Source organism: Perissodus microlepis, chromosome 18 (genome assembly GCF_051167445.1).
Source record: "Perissodus microlepis isolate ML-2025 ecotype Zambia chromosome 18, ASM5116744v1, whole genome shotgun sequence".
Lineage (NCBI taxonomy): Eukaryota > Metazoa > Chordata > Actinopteri > Cichliformes > Cichlidae > Perissodus > Perissodus microlepis.
This window is the reverse complement of record NC_140478.1, coordinates 24,550,245-24,571,363: the sequence shown is the minus strand read 5'-3', so window position 1 is coordinate 24,571,363 and position 21,119 is coordinate 24,550,245. Positions and strand designations below refer to the sequence as shown.

The 21,119-nt window shown below is 40.8% G+C and overlaps 1 protein-coding gene across 1 annotated transcript; it reads left to right on the top strand.

Moving 5' to 3' along the window:
* twsg1a (twisted gastrulation BMP signaling modulator 1a) lies at nt 1-19,951 on the top strand. The gene is made up of 5 exons (XM_084911783.1): nt 1-464; nt 1,188-1,348; nt 11,490-11,589; nt 16,800-17,060; nt 19,460-19,951. Exons 2-5 carry the CDS (start codon nt 1,223-1,225, stop codon nt 19,639-19,641), a joined length of 669 nt encoding a protein of 222 aa, XP_084767909.1. The 5' UTR covers nt 1-464; nt 1,188-1,222; the 3' UTR covers nt 19,642-19,951.
* Nucleotides 19,952-21,119: the final 1,168 nt, after the last annotated feature.

The window sequence follows — 21,119 nt, the reverse complement described above, 5'->3', positions numbered from 1 at the left end:
TGAGAGTGGAGACAAAAGGGGGTATGTAATTGGGCAGGGGGTGGAGTGAAAAGTAAATACTTCCTTTGTTGTTGGGGGAGAAAGAAAAAGGCAAACATAACCCACCTGCGTTGGAAGAAGCGAATTTTACGCACGACACTTTTACGCACCGACCTCTCAAACTTTGCTCCGGGCTCATATTTACGTTTAAGGTGAGCTGAATGATTCATGCCCGTCACCCGGTGACTGTGTGAGACCCGAGACCCGGTGTTTTCCTGCACAGACGCCGGATAGAAAAGGGAGTGTGTGTGTGCCTTTAAGGCGCCCGACTGCCTGTCGCTTTGTGCTGCGGAGAGACTGACGCCCTCTGGACACAGTGGACACTTGAGCGGCGGCAGAACACCATCCTGGAGAGGTTCAAAGAGAGCACAGCCCCAGTCCTCCTTAAAAAAAAGGAAAATCTCGAGCTCGTTAACTGCGTTGTGGTAAGTTTGAGACTCTCTAATATCTGCATTTACTCGCTGTTATTTTTTTCTTTTCTTTTTTTGCGCACTCGATTCTCTTGTGGCTGCGTGCGAGTGAGACAAAGTTTTGAGCGGAGCAGGGGAGGGGAAAAAGAGAGGTGAAGAAACGCGTTGAGGACTCGGGGAGCTAATGTTCCTCACATGTTTTCTCTCGCCGTCATGCGAAATGCAACAATGTGCGGCAAGTGTTGAAGTGTAGGAGCAGAGAAGCGAGATGGGAGAGAGTGTTAAAGCGCGACAAAAATAGAAGGTGGTGAAGAAAGGGGGGAGAAAGGGAGCTGATGTTGCCAGATGTGTGTGTGTGTGTGTGTGTGTGTGTGTGTGTGTGTGTGTGTGTGTGTTGTTGTTGTTCTTCAGTAAAGTAAGCAGTGCTGGCTTTGAATGAGATGTGACGCGAGCGTTTTAGAAAAGTTCAAATTAAGACTTTACAGAAAGGCAAAGCAGTGAGTTCCTGCACACGTGACAGCACATTTGCATCTACTTTGGGATGAAACTTTATTCCTGTGTGCGTGTGTGTGTGTTTAACAGTAGAAGTTAGATGTTAACTCTCACACAAAATGGAGGAGAGCTCTCCAGTCGAACAGAGCTTCACTTTCCTCTTTTGGAATTAAACTGTTGTTGTTTGTTTGCCTTAATCCTCCATTCCTGATCTAAGATCCTGTGCTGTGTCTCTCATTGATGTAGGACTTTTCCCAGTGACTTGCTGGTGAGCCGTCAGGATGAGGCCCGGTGAGCTGATCCTCCCCGCTGTCGCCGTTCTCCTCTTCCTCCTTTCAATATTATCTCTGACCTCCGGCTGCAACAAAGCCCTCTGCGCCAGTGACGTCAGCAAATGTCTCATCCAGGTAAGGGATGCTGAGGTTTTCCCACACCTCGCGACCTGCGAGCTGCTTTTGGTTTTTGCACCTTAAACGTGGAGCCGAGTCCTGGATGTTTGTGGTGAGGCAGTGTTTTGAAGCGTGTGTGAAAGAACGAGTGTTTGCAAACAGGCTTTGCCTCCCTGAGGTAACTCTGTGGTTGCAGACACATAATCTCAGGTGCACTTAACTCCCGAATGTGATGATCTTCTCTGGAGATTAAAGCGGCGAAGTGCAGCCAAGTTCAAGCTTTTCATCCTCCAGGGTTTACAGCTGTTTTGTGTAAACAGGCACAGTTGTGTCTCTTGGCTAAAACACAAGTCAGGAGTTTAAAGTGACAGCAGTAGGTGGACGAGGAGTCCACTTTTTTGCCGCTTTGCTTCCATAAAAGCAGCAAAACTGTACAGCGGTGCTTCTTTGAGTGGTAGCTGAATTCACTGAGGGGAAATAATGCCTCCGCAGTCGGTCTGTTTTATACAAGTTCTTCTCGTAACAGTAAATATCCAACGGCAGCCAAAGTCGAGTCTAAAAATCTGCCAGGATTAGATGAAGATTTGGACCTGGGAACAACGATGGAATCTGTTGTAAAGAATGCAGATACATTCCCTAGATAATCCTGGAGGCGTCTGAAAGGGAGCGGACCTGTGAAGCTATCCAGCCTTCAGCTGATAGGGAGTTGGATGTCTTTCTTTCATTCTGTTCTGTTTGTTTGTATTTATTTATGTGAGGTTCTTTTAGCTCTGCTTTTAAAAATCTCACATCAAATTCATTCATGCTTGTTGACTTTCTAACATCACTTCCTTCATGTCACTTTTTCCTCACACGTTCGGATGAGGGGTTCAGCCCACGCGTTAACACGGATTCCTTCATGAATTCTTGTTTCGAGTTGGTTTTAGGAAGGCCAACTCTTCTCTTGATTTGACTTTCTTTCAGTTTTTAAGCTAGATTTTTGCTTGGCTGCTGTCCTGTAGGTCAGAGCTGTGTGTTTAGCTTTCCTGCCTCTTCCATTACAGTCTTTAAAGTACTGTCATTAACCTCAGTGGCTATTTCACCTGTTTAACCTCTTGTGAACGTGAGCTGCAGCTCTGTTTTGCACCAAACTCTATTCTTGGAGCAGGATGTTTGCAAGTAAAGAGAGGAAGCTGTTGTTGTTGTTGTTGTTTGTTCAAGATTTGGCTTTTAGATTGTTTAGCAGAAAAATTAATGTATCCAACAAAATCCCGAACATATTCTGCTTCCAAAGTTTTTCTTTTCTTGGATTTAGATTTATTTATTTATTTATTTATTTTTAATTTAGTTTGCTAAAACAAGACATTTTGAAGGTCTGGCTTTAGTCATGAAGACCAAACTCATTGCTTAATTAAATGAAATAATTAAATGTATGCAGTTTCAAGTTGATTTTAACCACTAATGTGGGTACCATGCAAAAAAAAAAAAAAAAAGCATTGCTGCAGGATTGCAAAATACATCAGTACTACAGCGCCGGCTTTAATGCAAAGGTTCAGGTTTCTGCAATTAATTAAGTTACCAAAAAATCTGCTTGGCATGCTGTGAATCAGAGCCCAGAGGGGTCTAAGCAGCCCTGTGCTCTTCCTCCGTTTTCCTGGTTGGTAATCCAACCTTTCCCCCTTTTGATCACTACGTTGCTTCAAGGAAAACTTTTCGTGCAGCAACTACCATCAGTACAACAAGACATGTAGGACATGGTTAAACGTAAGCCGTGAGCAGTGGGTATGAAAAGAAACAAGACTTAGAGGCAGGAGATGAATCCAAACTGTAGATATCGAAAATGACCATAAATCGCCCTGCAAGATCTTGTCTCATGGGGTGAGGATGATCATGATGGTGGTGGATCAGCCCAGAACTACAAAGGAGGAGCTCGTTGACGATCTGAAGGCAGTTGGGACCAGCGTCATCAAGAACACTATTGGTTACGCACTCTACCTTATAATGGACTGAAGTCATCACTCAATCAAACTTACAGATTCATCAGAGAATCGAATACTTATTTCCCACATTGTGTGCAGCTTTAGAAACTGTTACAAGGAATTTTATCTGTGCTGTTTTCACACATGCACCACAGCCCTCAACTTTTCTAAGAGGTACCCGCCGAGGATTTGTATGAGGGCGCGTGAGTATCTGATACAGCCAAAAGAGACGTCCTTTGGTCTTTAAGAGTTTGCTTTGTGTGACTGATGCACTGATGTGAGAGTAGTGCAGGTGATGGTGCGATGAATACAGAGATACTGATATTTTCAGTTGGGGAAAATGTGGCTGAGGCGAAAGGAAACTTAAGAAGGCGTCCCGAACTGATTCTACAAACATCTTCCTGAGTTCATGTGTGAAAACGCCTCGGGAAAATTGAGAAATCCTCACGTGAATCACTGTAGCCAGGAAATTCCTGGATTTTGTTGTTTTGCAAAGGTCTTAAATTGCTAAGTGATCTAAAAACAGTTGAGGAAAAATGAGCTCTCTTCCAAAAATCTTCATAGGAAATACAGCCTCTCGTGGCTTTTTTTTTTTTCTTTTCTTTTTTTTAAAGCTTACTTCTTTTTGGATTAAACTCCTAAACAAATCCCTTCTTCCTGGCTTGAGTTTCCCCAGAACATTTGAGTCCCTCTATTTGTTCTTTGCTTCCAGGTGGCTTATTTCGCCTGATGAATCACTGCTTCGGACAACAGCTCTGTAGCTTCCACGACCCCGTCGACACCAACTCGCTAGCTGTCAGAGGCGAGAGCGATTTATGTGTGTGTGCGCCGTGAAGGAGAAACTTTTCTGCCTCTCCAGCCCCTCTGTAGACGCTCCATGTTGCTTGTGATTAGTGGGATTTGCTGTCCGACGCTCACTTTTGCGCTCTGCTGCCATCTCAAGTCATTTGTCTTGAATTCCCTAAACCCCCACCAAGGGGTGGGGAAACATGAGAGCAGGAGGTCGAAGAGGAGGGAGGGGAGGTTAAGGTCAGGAGGAGGTGTGTGTGCGTCTGTGTGGAGAGAAACCTACAGTTTTGAGTCTAAGATGTGTGCAAAACTTCACAATCCAGCTCTGTCCAGGACTCTGCACACCAGGCTGTTTAGCAGGGTGGGGCAGCAGATTTCAAAGCTGAAACACAATAGCGGTCGCTCGGTGGGACGAGCGCATACTCACTTTCCCTCCAGAGCCCTTTTGTCTCGCTGCAGCCGGGCTTTGACTGATTGCAGCGGTTTCCACTTGAGAGCAAGGGTAGCCTAATAAGAGCTCTTTAAGCCGTTAAGATAACCTCATCCACCTCAGTGGGGAAATTGTTGGTAGTAGGGTTGCAACTACCGCTTGTTCTGATTAGTCTGTCCATTCGTTTTCCAGCTGTTTCCCAACAGCGTCAGGCAGAGGTGAAGGAGGTTCCTCGAGCCCAAAGCGATGTCTTCGAGCTTCTTTTGTCAAACAATATGGTGAAAAAGCAAAGAGGTTGAATTTACTATCACAGGAGATGAAGAGTTTAAGAAGCTTAGGCAAGTAAATCTTTAGTGTTTTTACTCTGTGAATGACTTTCAAAATTTATTCCATTTTATTGTTTTCTGGTAATTAAAAGCTGAAACTTTTGGTCCTTCTGTCCTGTAACTGTTCTTGATAAAGCTGTTTTTGTATGCTGTTAAATTTATATGAAATCTGCTTTAGGGTGATACCAGCCAAGGAAGAAAACTTGAAAAGAAAAGTTGACAAATAAATTGGACGAGACCTTGTTTCCTTTTTGTTTTCCTTCAGTAAAAAGAATGGAAACTCTACTTTTGGACGTAGTTATATTTTAACACTAACAGACTAATTATGTCTGTGCGTTAACTATAAAGGTAGAGCCAGAAGACAAATTGCTTGAATCAGAATAAAGGCAGAAGTGGCTGTGTCCAAATCAGTTTGCATGTTAGCTCATTTTTTTCAGCCTTCACTTTTTTTAATGACCTGTAATTTAAAGAATAAATCCAGTGTCGTATCACACAGTAATGAGGTCTGAGTGCAGGCCTTACAGATGCCATCTTTGAGCTGTTTCTCCAGACGGCCATCCCGTCCACTGTGATATTGTGCAGCAGATTAAGGCTCTTACATGTACTGATGGATTTAAGAAGTTGCCATTTCCAAAGACGAACTGTATTTTATGTCTTCTTCTTTTTCTTTGTGCTGTTGCTGGTGTCCTTCAAACCACTGGTGCTCTGGGAGAGAATACATTTATAAAGATTGTAGCTATAAATCTGAGTCTAGCTTCTTGATGTTGGTTTAGACAAATGATAATAAAGGGCCCTTACGTAACCTTCACACATACTGGATGATGAGGTTGTGCTCACAGATGCTAGGTGCTGCCTCTCAGCAGGCTTCTAGAAGTCAGCTGGTTGAGACAGTCGGTTTTTGTTAATATGTCCCATCTTCATGTGGGTGCTAAATGGAATTAAATAAAGTAAAAGGAAAAAAAATGTTTGAAGTGAATTGTGGTTTCTACTCCCGTAAATACCCAAAACAAAAACATGGAGCTCTAACTTAGTCTTTGCACATAGCAAAGATTGTAAAAACAGAGAGGTGCTTATTTTAAAGCTAGCTCCCTCTAAGCTTGAGCTCATTCTTAACAAATATAAGGTAATTAACATCACTTCTTAAATTCTTACCCCTAAACATGTGAGCAAGTTTTCCACAAAACACTCCTGAAGCGAAGGCTGGCTGGAAATCTGACGTGTAGATTTCCAGCCAGCCTTCCTTAAGTTTAGAAATGTAAGCTAATCAGTTTAATTTTAGCTTTATATTTGACACTTTCCCCCCTGTTTTGCCTACATCTTCATAATAAATAAGCAAATTTACTAGTAACTGCTAATGAAAAGCATTCTTGCTTTAGTGCCATACGTCACATAAAGACATGGTTCTTAGATAAGATTCACTAAAACGTTTCTTCAAAAGAAAAGGTGATTATGTACTGTTATATATTTTTTTATTTATTTATTTTTTTAAGTGGATCCAGCTAAAGTAGCAGTTAGTAGGCAGTTAGCCGTTACTGTTTTAAAGCCAGGCTAAATGCAGGTCTATGAGTCTCCTCCATCCTTTTTAAAAAATAATAATAATAATAATAATTTATATTTTTATACGTTTTGCCTGATTTAAGGCTGCATGTTTTCTTCCCAGGAGCAGCTGTTTAGTTTTTCATAATTTCACCCTTGAGAGTCATAATTACTCATGGGATCTGATGTTGATCAGAGGTTTGGGGATTGAGAGGCCAGTGATTAAGTGAGCTCTGTGTGTTTCTTGCAATCCCTCGATGGTGAGTCACTGAGGAGAGACTGTCTATGTGTAAAACATGGTTTCTGCAAAACTGCAAAGGAGACTCGGGAAGAAAGGAGTCATGGAGGGAGCAGCCCTGTCCTGTTCTCCAGGTGTTTTCTTCTCCCTCCCTCCTTCTGTTCCTCCCCCATCCCAGTGACCTTGACATGGAGGAATGTGCTCCCTGTTTAGTGTCATGGGGGAACAGGAGGGAGGAAGAGGAGCTCCTCTGGCACTCTCACTTGCTTTTTAAGCCCACCAACTGTGCTTTTTTTTTTTTTTTTTTTTTTTAGTTTTGTGTCGTTTTAACTCTAAATGCAAACTGCACTGCAGCATGGGAGTGCTGTTTCCATGTGTTTGTACAGGAGGTATTGCATCAGCAGTGGTTTCATGTTTTTGGATGTTTGCAGAAACTTGTAGCTTCCATCTAAGAAGAAGAGAAAAAAAAAAGCATCGTGAGCAGTTGAGCTCAAGCCTGTGTGTGCGTGCGTGCATGTGTTAAGCCTCTGTATGAGATCATGTCATTACAAAGACTTTTATATTTTCTTTCTTATTTGCACAGCTGTTGTTTTTATTATAGTTTTTTGTGTACTTTAATAAATGCTTTAGATTTCACTTCATGTACCAATATGAGGACCTGAGCTGTGAAAGTCTTTCAGGACTCTGGTCTGGAAAAGACTTAAGACTTTAAAGGATAGTTCCAGTTTGAATGTTTTGGACATTCAAAAACATCCACATGAATGTTTTTGAATGTTTGTCTGTTTCATGCAAACTCTATCATCACTGTACAGATATGTAGAAAATGAGTGGGACAGGAAAAAAAACACAAGATCTTTGCACACATTCAACTTTTAATAATCGTTGTTCATTTTGTTGTTAGTTTGTTTTGTTTTTTTAAGTCTCTGAAAATTGCACTTCTTTAAAATGTTTCAAGATTTTTTGGCATTTACCTGCAGACAAGCAAACCAGAGATTTTTGTCTTGCAAGGTCAAATGTGTGTGCTTTTATCTATCTTGTTGAAATCTGATTGGCCAGCATGGTTTGGGCTGTATTATCACCTGTTGCTTTGGCAGGATTTTTTGTTCGGTGTGTTTTTTTTTTTTTTTGTTTTTTTTTTAATTTCCTAAAGCAAAAAAAAGGGATTTATTCCCTCTTAGAAGTTAACCTGGATCTTTTACTTGTTAGCAAACATGAAAACCACTTTAATCCTCCTCCTCCTCCTCTGTGAGAATTTGGCAAAACCTTCCTAACAGGCAGAAAAATTAGTCTTAATAATTGTCCTCAAAAAGTCTGTGGGCCGACCTGGATGTCATGAGTGAGCATGTTCAATATCCAATTCTCCTTTAAGTGTTAACTCTCACCTGATGGGCTGGATTTGATCTTGTGGATTTCATTAGGATTCGTAGTTTCTGTAGAAAAACTTCTTTGGGGATTAGGGACTACAAGAGAAGTGGAATTTTTAGTTCCACTATAATCAAGAGAAGGGAGATGATGCTCTCTACAGCTGGCGTCTCTAAAATTGGTCAGCTTGCATAACAATAATGGCACTACTGCAGGAAAAAGGGTTATTTTTGCCCTAAAGTCAAAATGAAGACATCACTGACTAGCGCTGTTCGATATAACGATATATATCGGATGACGATATAAAAACGTCTATTGTTTCATTTTACGCTATCGTTTGTTTCGTGGTGTCGTAAAATAAACTGTTTATGGCAATATTTTTTTCATCGTTTTGATGGTCACTGTAGTGGCTATATTAATTTCTTAAAGTTCTCTCTTTCTCTTATATTTAATATAACCACACTACTGACGGACAAGCGCCTGTTTTTATGCGTTGTCGTTAGCAACAACGACAGTAAAACCATCGCGTGTCCGCTTGTTTATTTTCTACATAAACCTTTCACAATAAAGCTCAAGATCCTGTTGAGACTTTTCAAAAGAAACCGAATCACGTGAAAGAGTATTAAAAAAAAAAAAAAAAAAAAAAAAAAAAAAAAGCGGAAATATCCTTAGTTTTAATATTTGTTTGAATATAAAATAATTACTTACCACTTACAGATGAGACATTGATGGTGTGTTTGTTGAGCTTTGAGATCTCAACAAAACTGAGTCAACTGCTTTTGGTGAAGTGGGTTTTTTTGTTTGTTTGTTTGTTTTTATCACTGATTTTCTTAAATCTTGCCGCTGACACGTCCTCCATGCAGTAAAAATTTTAAAAGGCTAAAACCAACACTGAAAGTAATAAAAACTAAAATAAATTTTTTTAAATGATGATAAAATATGAACAGAAATCCAAAAAACAAAATAAAACAAACCCATCAAATTAGAAAATGCTGAACCATGGTAACCACTGTTATTGATTACATTATCCTCAAGTAAATTGTTAACATGTGGCTACGTGATGACTACAAGTACAAACATCATCAACATAATTAGCTACTTTATTGTGAATCAGTTGAATTCTTGGTTTAGTAAACCAAAGTTGTAACAAAGTGCAGTTTTTCTTTAAAGAACGTGTCAAATGTTTAACTCGATCATAAACCGAGACCTCTGATGTGACAGTGTGGATTAACGTGTCCAGACCTGCTGCGGTCATGAAAGGAAATGCCATTTCTTTTTCTTTTCTTTTTTTTCAGTTATTCGAGTCTGCGGTGACGTCTCGCATTCTTCGATGAATGCCACACGCAGAGCGCAGTCTTGTAATGGCCTGTGTGGGCCCTGTAATGTTTTAATGGTACGTCTGCTGTTTGAGCAGCGTGTTTGCTGTGATTTGAAGCTTCTGCTGCACCTGTCAGACACCTCCACATCAAATTCATCAGGACTGAGATGAGTTTAGTAGTCGGGTTTTGTTAAGCGGTGTTTAATGCATACAGTCCTGTGAAAACGAAGTACACCCCACGATTCAATGGCTTGTAGGGCTACTAAATAAATAATTATATTGTGTATGACTTTATCAGACTGCTGCATCACTGTTGAGGAATTCTTCTTTACGGCATTGCTTCAGTGCGTGTAGGGTGAGGTCCAGACTGGGCTGTAGAATCTTTTCTTTTTCAGCCTGTTGTAGATTTGCTGGTGTGTTTGGAACCATTGTCCTGTTGCTTAAGCCAATTTGGCCAGATACTTTCAATTCAGTTTTATTTATACAGCACCAAATCACAACAACAGTCGCGTCAAGGCGCTTTATATTGTAAGGTAGACCCTACAATAACACATGAAGAGAAGAACACAACAATCATATGACCCCCTATGAGCAAGCACTTTGGCGACAGTGGGAAGGAAAAACTCCCTTTTAACAGGAAGAAGCCTCCGGCAGAACCAGACTCAGGGAGGGGCGGGGCCATCTGCTGCAACTTTTTGGGGAGAGAGAAGGAAGACAGAACAAAAGACATGCTGTGGAAGAGAGCCAGAGATTAATAACAAGTATGATTCAATGCAGAGAGGTCTATTAACACATAGTGAGTGAGAAAGACTACTGAAGAAGACATACAGAATGCATTGACTAGAGTTAGGGCTGTGCGATATGACCAAAATCTCATATCCCGATATAAGAATTCTGTCGTCCTGATAACGATATAAATCACAAAAATGTAACATTTTCTGTAAATTCTGTGAATCTCGGGCAGCTCGACTTGTGGGAAGTGTTTCCAGCTGCGCGTCATGTAGCTGGAGTGGAGTGTTTTAACAGATGCATGAAACTATACATTTTTAGACAGTTGTAAAGGCCGCTGTTTTCTTTGTGAGTATTTATTACACGGCGTGCTGCGGGGAAAAGCCTGTTCTAACGTTTGAGTCTAAGGTTTATTTTTTAGCACCTGACGGCTCTTTTTTACTTCTCATCCGTAAATAATCTGCTCTTTCACGTGATTCAGTTTATTTTGAAAAGTCTCAACAGGATCTTCAGCTTTATTGTGAAAGGTTTATGTGGAACATAAACAAGCGGACACGCGATGCTGTTACCGTTGTTGTTGCTAACCACAACGCATAAAAACAGGCGCTTGTCCGTCCGTAGTGTGGTTATATTAAATATAAGAGAAAGAGAGAACTTTAAGAAATTAATATAGCCACTACAGTGACCATCAAAACGATGAAAAAACATTGCCGTAAACAGTTTATTTTACGACACCACGAAACAAACGATAGACGTTTTTATATCGTCATCCGATATATATGTCGTTATATCGAACAGCCCTAACTAGAGTCATATTTGACTCTAGAAAACTTCCATATACACAGGAGTTTGAATGAGGTGTTTGTGCATTCAGGTCAAACATCTCCACTTTGGGCTCATCTGTCTAAAGGACATTGTCCCAGAATTGTTGTTCAGAAGACGCTTTGCAAACAAAAGCCGTGCTGCCGTGTTCTTTTAAGAGAGAAGAGGCTTTATCCTTCAACCTTTCCAAACAAGCCATATTTGTTCAGTCATACTTTCATTGTCACTAACTTTAATATTAGACATCCTAACCAAAGCCTGTACAGTCTGCGGTGATGTCTGTATTGGACACAGTGGACATCAAAGTCACTCTGCTGGACAAACTACGTGATGACACTGTTCCACATAAGCGTGCCATTCTGCATTATAATGTATCAGTCGACATCTCACGTCTGTGGCTGGCATTATTGCTGCCATTCCTACATCATGGACAAAGTGTGTTTGTGCACAGGTCTCTGTAATGGTTTGCTTCTATGCTCGCTGTCCACACTCTTTATCTCAGTGGAAAAAATTACTGATGTGTAGCAAGTATACTTGTACAACCAGTACCATAATAATCAGGACAGCAGCCAGTACTATCCAGTGTTTTTGCAACGAGTCACGAGCTGTTGTTTCTGCTTTACTGATGCACGTTTGTGTTTTCTCCTGCAGGAGCTGTGCCAGTGTCGTCCGTCTGATGGGAACTGCTCCTGCTGTAAAGAGTGCATGCTGTGTCTGGGGAATCTTTGGGAGGAGTGCTGCGACTGCGTGGGTGAGTGCAGGGGACTCCGTTTTTATTAGCAACGCATTTTAAAGCTGACAGAAAGTTGGTCCGTATTGTTTTAGGTTTGGAGAACTTCACTGTTAGTTCAGGCTTCTGCACACTGAGCAGGTTGGTGATATCTGCTGAGCTCAACATGTGCGTAAGACATTAGTGTCAGCAGCGATGGATGTGTGTACCGCAGTGCTGAATTTGTTGTGAAGTTTTGTTTACAAGGATTTAATTCCAACGGTGACCAGCGACGCAAGACTGCAGTGCAAACACAAACACGCACACATACAGCACCACGTCACATCAGTGTTTTTGTTATGTCCTTCTGAACTGTATGACTCAACTTGAATCACCTCATCGCTCACTCTACACTCAAAAAAGGTGACATAAAAGCGCTGCCGTCCCCTCCTCCGTCAGAGAGAAATGGGGTGAGACATCAGGCCCCAGGTCTCCTGCTTTTTTTGCTGCCTTTTCTGAAGCATTGTTTTTGTTTTTTTCCTCCATGTTGAGAAAAAACATGGACAAATGGCTAATCGTGCATCTTTCACCACTGATTCAGGTTTAAGATGAGGCTTTGGGAGCTATACACAGTGCTGATACTGGACTCTGTTGTGAATCCTGCCTATGTTCAGAGGGTTGCATAGGGAAAAGTACCCATAACAATGAGAATACATGGCTTTAAGGCCAGCTCAAGACAGAGCTTGTTTCAGTCAGAAGTATTACACAAGTTCCTCTGTGTTGGGAAAAATGACTCTGTCCTCTTTATAGATCAGATTGACTTGAAGAAAAATGTGGTGAGAACTGTGCAGACTTCTTCTGAAACATTCATGGTGTGATGTGAAGCAGTGTGTGAAGGAGGAAGAAAAATTTGATGGAAGTGTTGTGGCATAGGAAGCAGAGCCTGTGTCATGCTTAGTTTATGCTACCCCGATTGTTTCGATTTATGGAGGGATTTGTCCACAGAGAGGGGTTTTCAAACTATGTAAATATGCTCCCGACAGTCGTCCAAAATCCATGCTGCATGGTGCTTGACATGGATGCGTGTTCGTTGCTGATTGGTTGATGAGTAGGCGGGGACAGGGAAGGTAGAAAAAAGAAAGAAGTTCAAAAAAATTCCACAGATTTCCCCAAATCATCTTCGTGTGCTAGAAGTTTACTATTCTCTGCACCTGATGGACCCACAGCAACCTAATCTGACCACAGGCGTGCTCTGCAGGTAGCCATGCAGTCCCAGGCTGCCCACACTGCCATTGGTGAACCATAAGAGCTCATCAGGGAACCCAGTGGCTAGCCTATTAGCTCAATCATTTAGCTTGTGTGCACCAAACATTAGTTACGAATGTAGATGATTCCAAAGATCTCAAGAGCTAAATCGTTGTCAGATGATCATCAGTGGTTCCAAGATTGCATTTTGTCAAATGAAATCCCAGTTTTGTTGTAAGAAACCCTGACGACTTGTCACAGCAAGTGTTAAACTCCCCCCAGAAAAAAGAAAGTAATGAGCACTATTGCTCATATTTTGACTCGTAAGGTAGTTCAAATAATTCTGACACTGATCTGTATCCATACCTGAACATGCCAGTTGAAGTCTCATTTCTGAGCTCTTTCTCCCAGTAAAAGCCTGAGAGCGAGGCTGTAATGCGCTCAACAGCTGAGAAGCACACATGTTTAAACCGCTGCAGTTTGCTCAGGGTGTTGCTGCTGTGATACCAGAGTGTGAGGTGAGCAGAGCCAGATATCAAACGTGTCTCGGCCTCCGTGCGGAGAGAACGACTGTTTATCAGAGCACAGGAAATTAAAGTAGCACTTCCACATATGGACAGAAGTCTCGAGGTGCTCCCGAAGATCAAAGGATGAAGAGGCCCCGAAGGGACAGAGAGGCCGAGCTGCTAAAACGAACTCTGGACTTTTGGTTAAAACTGTAACTCACTTCAAACCAGCAGGGGTGGTTTGAAAACCAGACTTGGAGGCAGATTGGTAAAAAACAAGAGAAACAGTGAGCAGAGTCAAAGTTTAAGAGCCTGACTCGGAGCTGTTAAAGCTATCCCACCTCCGCTACATGGCTGCACGACATCCAGACTGTACGAGTTGTAATTTAGCTGTGCATCTCATTATTCTCATTTTGTGTGTTTGACTCTCGCAGGTATTTTTGTGTCACTCTCATTGTTTTGTGTCCTTTTTGTATTTTATCTTGTAGTTGTTTGTGTGTCTTTTCTGAAATTCTTGCTTATTTTATTTCTTTGTGGTGTTTTTGCCTCTTGTTTTGTGGTTGGACTGTTCCTCTTTAAAGCTGTTTTGTACATTCTTTTCTGTGTCCTTGATAATTTGTTTGCATATGTGTGTTCTGCTTTCCATTTTGCATCTCTCGTTTGATATTTCTTTGTTTCTGTCTCTGGTGGTTTTGCGGCTCCCCCTAAATTTGTTTGTTTTGTAATTCTGTATGTAGCTTAGCATGTGGATTTAGCTTATTTTGCACTTCTTTTGGTTTTTATTTATTTACTTATTTATTTGGTGGAGGTTGTTTAACCCCACCCCCAAAATCCCTTCCTGTGGAGGGTGCCTGCATCTGTTAAGAATTTTATCCGTAGCCATTTTCACACGCTGCACTTGCATAGATTGAAACGCTCTTAATAACCTTCCAGATCCCACAAAGTCTGCGTGGCGTAGGAGACTCCCTCATCTAAATAAAACAGATTTCCAGAAGCGATAACACTCGCACACACACTGTTTAACATGTTGAAGCTGTGTGCTACGTGTGAGAGAGGACACCTGTTGACACGTCTTGATTCCCCTCACGCTGTTTGGAGTTTGTGCAAAAACGCAAGCACGAGGTTTGAGCTCTCGCCCTCGTAAACCAGTCTTCTCTCAAATCAGCTCCGACAGACAGATATTACTTCACGTGCTGACAAGGAAGCTTTATTAAAGCTCTTTCATGTGGAACATGAACACAAGAATCTGACACTGAGCTCTGAACTCCATCCTGCTGCTCCTGCTGCTGCTGCACAGATGTTACGTGCCGTTTTCCTCCCGGACAGGCCTTTTACAATACACCGAGGATGGCTTTTAGCTTTGAGCAAGTTTATACTCCTCATTTATGTTTTTGCTTCTCCTCCTTGCCGCTACCCTTATGTCTACTTTAAGTAAGTTTTCACTCTAAACACGCTCCCTGTGCCAAATTCCATCTACTTTGAAGTGTGTGTCTGAGAGCCGTTAGAGCGGCCGAGTGGAGGGGAGAGGACGGTTTATATTTTAGAGGAGGGAGGACCCATGTGTACATTTTATCGAAAACAGCTGTTCTGGCTCTGCTTTTAGCATCAGTTTTGTAATCCAATTCCTCTGTCAAACTCCGTTCTCCATAAAATGATTTAGTCATTAACTATAATTCACTTTGACTCATTTGAAGGCTTAGGAAGATCATATCTTGATGTGGGGACTTTGTCGAGTGATTACTACTGTATCTGGAAATTAAATGAAGTGTTAAAAAGGCCTTAATTGAGACGAGACGTTTTTGACAGTGGTGTGGTTTTACAGAACGGTCCTTTGTGAGTTGCTGTGTCTGTGTGTGTTTGACCGTTTAGCCTTTAAACCAGTCTTTGTATTTAAGATTTAACTGGATAATTCAAGACTGTAAAGGGGAAAATGTCTTAATGCTCAAAAATGCATATCTATTTTTGACATTACCTCACTCAGTTTTTCAAGTAGATTTGTGACCCACAGTCACGTCCTTAGTGATATATCTGAATAAAAATGACATAAAATGTTTACTCTTCACTTGAATTGCACAGTTCTCAGTGAGTAGGTTTACACAGAGCCTAATTTTCTAATTGTTCATTAAAAGACTGTAAATTATAAAAGAAGAGGGTAAGTTGTAGGATTTTTAATTTTCTTAATTATGAGCTAACATTTTTCTTAAGATCAAACATCAAAATATTAGACTTGGATTTTTATTTGCTTTTTTTTTTTTTGTTAATGAGGAAAATTATTAACGTTGTGGATTAGTGAAGGAGACAAACGTGTGTGAACCTTGAGCGCCCTGTTTTCTTGAAAAGGACGGGAATCTGACATTTGACTAATTTGTGGACTAGACCAAAAATTGACTAGACCACAGAGAAAGTTTACTAAAATATTTACTTGCACTTGTGCACAGGACCTGAGAACTTAAGAAAAGAAATCACATTGTTGCCTCTCAGGTGTTTTTGGAATGGTCATGATTCTCAACTTTTTTTAATAAAATGGAAGTTTTATAGGAATGAAAGTATGAAATAAATTTAGGGGAAACCCACGGAAACCTCAGTCTTGCCTGTTTGTACGTAGGATTAAAAGTCCTCCGTGCTGCTGTGTAGGACTGATAACAGTCACCAGAAAGCGTTTAACTTCCTGGTGACTTACCCCTATGAGAGTATCAGTCAGATTTCAGTAAAACAAGATTAATTTGTCCTGAGGACTGACTGTGAGCCTCCTCGACTTCTCACCAGATTTGAATTCTTATTCATTTGTGCAAAAGAGCTGATCAGTGACAAGAAAACCTCACACATTAAAATAACCTGTGATTGTGATGGATCATGAGCCGGCCCGTTCCTTCACTGCTGTTCTTTATTGCTTCTGTCTCTTTTTCTTTTTTCTTAAACTGTGTGAAAGTCTGCTGCTTTACGCTGTAGTTACACTGAAATAAACATGATCTCAAAGATTTCACGAGTTTTGCAACTATACAAAAGCCTCCATCAGAGAATTGTTGATCACAGCAAACACTGTATTATGTAAACTAATAAACCTGATTCCTTCCAGGCTACTGAGTGTAGTAAATGACTAGCATAAGGTCTAAAATTTGAATGATTTCAGTTAAAAACAAAACAAATGGCTCTGCATGTAACTGAATCCAATGAATACAATTGGACAATGTAAAAAAATTGAGGGGTAAAATTCTTTATATGTAAATTAATGGTCTTTGTGCCCTATTTTCCAAGTTCCATTGTTACTCTGGATAATCCAGTAACTCCAATAACTGTTACTTTTATATGAATTAATAAAACCTGACAGTGATGTCAGTGATGGGGAAATTGCCTCGTGAGCGTCAGACCTTAAATTTTATTTAGCTGCATTGTGTTGGTGAAGTCAGAGTTTCAATCAAACAAGACTTCCAGCAGTTTCTGCTTTCTGAGATGATTCCTGTGACCTGATCCTTCATTGTGCTCTCACTGTTTTCACATCAGGGATGTGTAACCCAAAGAACTACAGCGACACTCCAGCCACGTCCAAGAGCACCGTGGAGGAGCTGCAAAATCCCATCCCCTCGCTGTTCCGCGCCCTCACGGAAGGCGACGTGCAGATCAATATGATGGTCGTGTCCTTCCCCGTCTCAGAGGAGCTGTCGCATCACGAGAACCTGGTTTCCTTCCTGGAGACGCTCAACAGCCAGCACGAGAACGTGACCGTGCCTGGCAACAGCATCCACGGCAGCCACGACAGTCAAGGTAACGCCGCTACGTTAGCGTGGAAAAGTACCTGTTCACACTTTACTACATTGAGGTGTGATCATCAAGTTTGAAGGAAGCGTATTTCTGTCACTGAGGCCAAAAAAAAAAAATTAATTGGGGGGGAACTATTGCAATCCAATCAAAATTTGGGCTTATTATTATGTCAAAATTTTGAGTTGGAAATCTAAAAATTTCAACTTTATAATGAAAACTTTTGAGTTATTTTCTCACAAAACATGAAAGTATATTTTTATCTAATAATCAGTAAGTCCTAGTGAGTGAATAACATAAAGCAGCAGATTTAAACAGTCCAAAAAAAATGAAGCAACGAGATAAAGAAATGTGTATAAATTATGTTTCAGAGATGGGTTTTAAAGTTTTAATGCTTCCAGCTGCTCTTTAGTTTTTTGTAACTGGCTCGTTCTTCTAATGTGAAGTTTAAATGCTTTGTGCACACCGATGTATCAGCAATCGGCGTGTTTTGGTTTTTTTTGTTTGCTTGTTTCTGTGGCCGGCGGATATCCAGGCCAAGACTTCCTCTTCTGTCTGCAAATTGTTTACAAAAGCAGATAACTTTAAAAAATGACTTTTTGACAGATGCAATCTGTCCGTCTCCCTGCACACAGATGACTTACCTGCACGCAAGCAAAGCCCGCTCAAATATGATTGGTCAGTAAAACCAGTTCATTCAGTAAAACTTGGACTAGGAAATCGAAGCGTGTCCAGTAATAAAACTTTTTGTCATGCCTACAGATGTTCATATATTAATATACAGCTTTCTGATCATAGAGATTCATGCTCACGTAAGAAAATCGATGCTCTAAGAAAGATTCATAATCAATACAATTGTTGGTTTTAATAAAGTAAAAGATTTCTGTGGTTGTTTCAGTGTTCGGGATCTTTCAGGGCAGTTACTTTAACACATGTGGTCACAGTGGTGCCAAAACAATAAGCTGAATCACTGATCAATAATAAAATCAAAAATAAAGCAAGCTTGTGCAAGAACATTAATTATATGAGGTAAAACAAAAGACTTGCACATTTAAAGTTCAGTAAATAATTCCTCTGCTTTACATCTGTAATATTTTTCTTTATGGTGTGATGGACCACCAGGTGGCTCCAGGGGAAGTGAGAGGGTGATGTTTTGGCGCTTTGAATGTTCAGTTGTGTGAAGCCGTGATTAAAGTCGGAGTAAAATATTGGGATCTCTCATGTTGTCTTGACATACCTCCACAATGGCATCTTTGATATTCTAATAAGGGGTTATGTGGTGAGAAGCTACGTTGAGTCATCTTGGGTATGAATGTCATGGTAATTTGGGGCTTTTGAAGATTTCTTTAAACTGTTCTTTTTCCAGGGTCGAACGATTGTGCAGCATAAATCTTGACTTTAAAAAGCCAGAATTGGATGCACAAGTTTGAATTTACTTTTGGATTTTCAGGGTCAAAAGTATTCATACACTCAAATATTTGAATAAGCAGTGATGAATATTCTATAATGGCTTTGGACTTGACATGGCAAAGGTCTGTTAACTTCTTGTTATTAATCATGGTTGACTGCTACTACTACGCTTTGCCAGCAGAAAAAGGTTTTCACAGCACTCATCGGACTGACCGATACCTGGATCTGCACAGAGTTCCTTGTACTTTCAATCCTTGTTAAAGATGTATGCTGTACAATCATTCTCCCCTGGAAAGAGAAGGGTTCAAAGGAATGATTAAAAGCCTGAAATTACCATGACATTCATGCCTGAGATGAGTGTGTGTAAACCTCTGACCACAAATGTACATCAGCGAAACCACCGTATTCCACAGAAATTGTAACTAATGATGAGAAGCCACATGGTCCACTAAAAGCAGTCAGTCTTTTCCTAAATGTGCCGTCTCATATTGCTTTACGTTTTTGAATGGCTCACACAAAACACAAGACTTACTGCCATTTAATTTTTCCTTTGTTCCCATCGTCTCCTTGTTTTGTTCACATTTAGGCTCACTCACTGAGGGTAATAAAATGGGACCTGACGGGTCAAAGTCTTGAACTGTGACCAGTTTCGGTTGGATCAGACTTTTGCATCATTACAGCAGGACTGTGCTGCCAGAAGATCTCCAGCTAAGGGAATTGGAAGTGTTACGTTGCCATTTTTATTTGAATTTGAGGCCATTTTGGCTCTCAACCTCTATTGCTTTATTTGCTATAAAGCAATAATGAAAGCAATCCCTCAGCGCTGAGCTGTTAACTCATTAAGCTCACCAGAACACACAATCATACTTGACGCAGCAATTTTACCTCAGCTTTTAAGGAAAAGCAGGAAAATTGAGGGTTAAAGGTTTAGTTTCTTCTCTTTACTGGATCTGTGACTCACACCATTATCTTTGCGTGTTGTTCTTTAATTTCAGAGAGCATGTGCACTGTGGTCTACTTTGACGACTGCGTGTCCATTCGTCAGTGTAAACTATACTGTGAGTCAATGGGAGGATCCAAGTACCGCTGGTTTCACAACGCCTGCTGCCAGTGCATCGGACCGGAGTGCGTGGACTACGGCAGCAAGCTTGTGAAGTGCATGAACTGTCTCTTCTGAAGTGCGGGCACATATTGGTACCAAATGCTTGCCCCATACCGCAGGACTGGGGACAGAGGAAGCTATGACTGTTATGTGCTAGCATTCCTCAGTTACCTTGTAAAATGCCCCCTGCAGCCCTCCTCCTACCCCTGCAAACTTTTATTCTGCTGTTTTTGTTTCACTGTATATTTTTAGATGGGTTTTTTTTTATAGCATTTTCTTTTCTTTTTTTTTTTTACTAGAGTTGTATATGAATAATGTATTTTTACAATTATGGTCTGCTAAATCCCAGTCTCATGCCAAATAAAGATACGTTTTGGTGACTGTTTCCGTCTCTAAGAAAGTCTTTCATTATATATTCTGGGGAGGGGAAAAAATGTGTGAAAAGCTTATGGCATGAGTGAAATGGTAAATATTTGTCTTCCTAGTTGCCTGTCTCCAGCTCTTCTGTTGCCCAAGTCAGGAAACGCATCATTTCCTGGGGAAACAAAGTTGTTATTATACCATTCTGGTCCACAGGTGTTCCACTGCTCACCGACCGTCTCATGCAAGCAATGGTGTGGGGAGGGTGGGTGGAGAAGGGAACATTTACCGATGCCAATCTCTCACCGCCACACACAAATGCTCTTTGTAATGCCAGTACATTTTCAAAAGGCAGCAGGGTGCCCTATCACTGATTGTGTTCCCAATTGGCATGCAACAGCAGTTTGCACAGACTCCTCCACCGGCTGACACAATGAAACCTTGTTTGTCTTTTTTTTATATTGAATCACGACCTCATTTCACCACTGCAGCTGTGTGGTTTGGAGCCGACGGTGCCAACAAAGATCATCAGAGGGATAATGTGTTTCATATGTGAGGATGACCACCAGTCTTCTGGCTCCGACCGCAGCGCTCGGGAAAGTACACATGATTGAGAATAGCATGTGGTTTCACCAAATTTAGATTCTAGCTGCTTTTTAAAAACACAGTTTGACAGTTTCTCTTGTACACTGGCTTGAATAGCAGTGAACTTGTGGCTAAGATCAAAACGATACCACAGCCTAAACATACGCCATTAGTTCCAGATTGTTTTCAGCCAGGAAACCTATAAAGAAAATACATTTGTGGTAGGATCTCCAAATAAATGAAGCACCCACTTCTACCAAATACTAGACTATATATAAAAAATGAAGTAGTTTCTGGATGTTGGCAGACATGCCTTAAAATTGCATTAATCCTTATATTGAAGTCTATGAAAATGGTGTGACTTCTGACTTGATACAAGAAATGAGTAAATGCTTTTATGGTGAGTTTATGGTCTCCATGACTGGTTAGCAGTCTTAATGAATATAAATTGTTTCTTTTATAAATTATTACTTTAATCTGTAATTCAGGGGATTGAAAAAAAGTTTTGCAATAAACATTTAGGAATTTTTGCATGCACTCCAATCCTTTTCCGACACTCAACAGTAATTAATTAGCAGTTTCATGGCCAGATTATGCCTGCTCCCTTG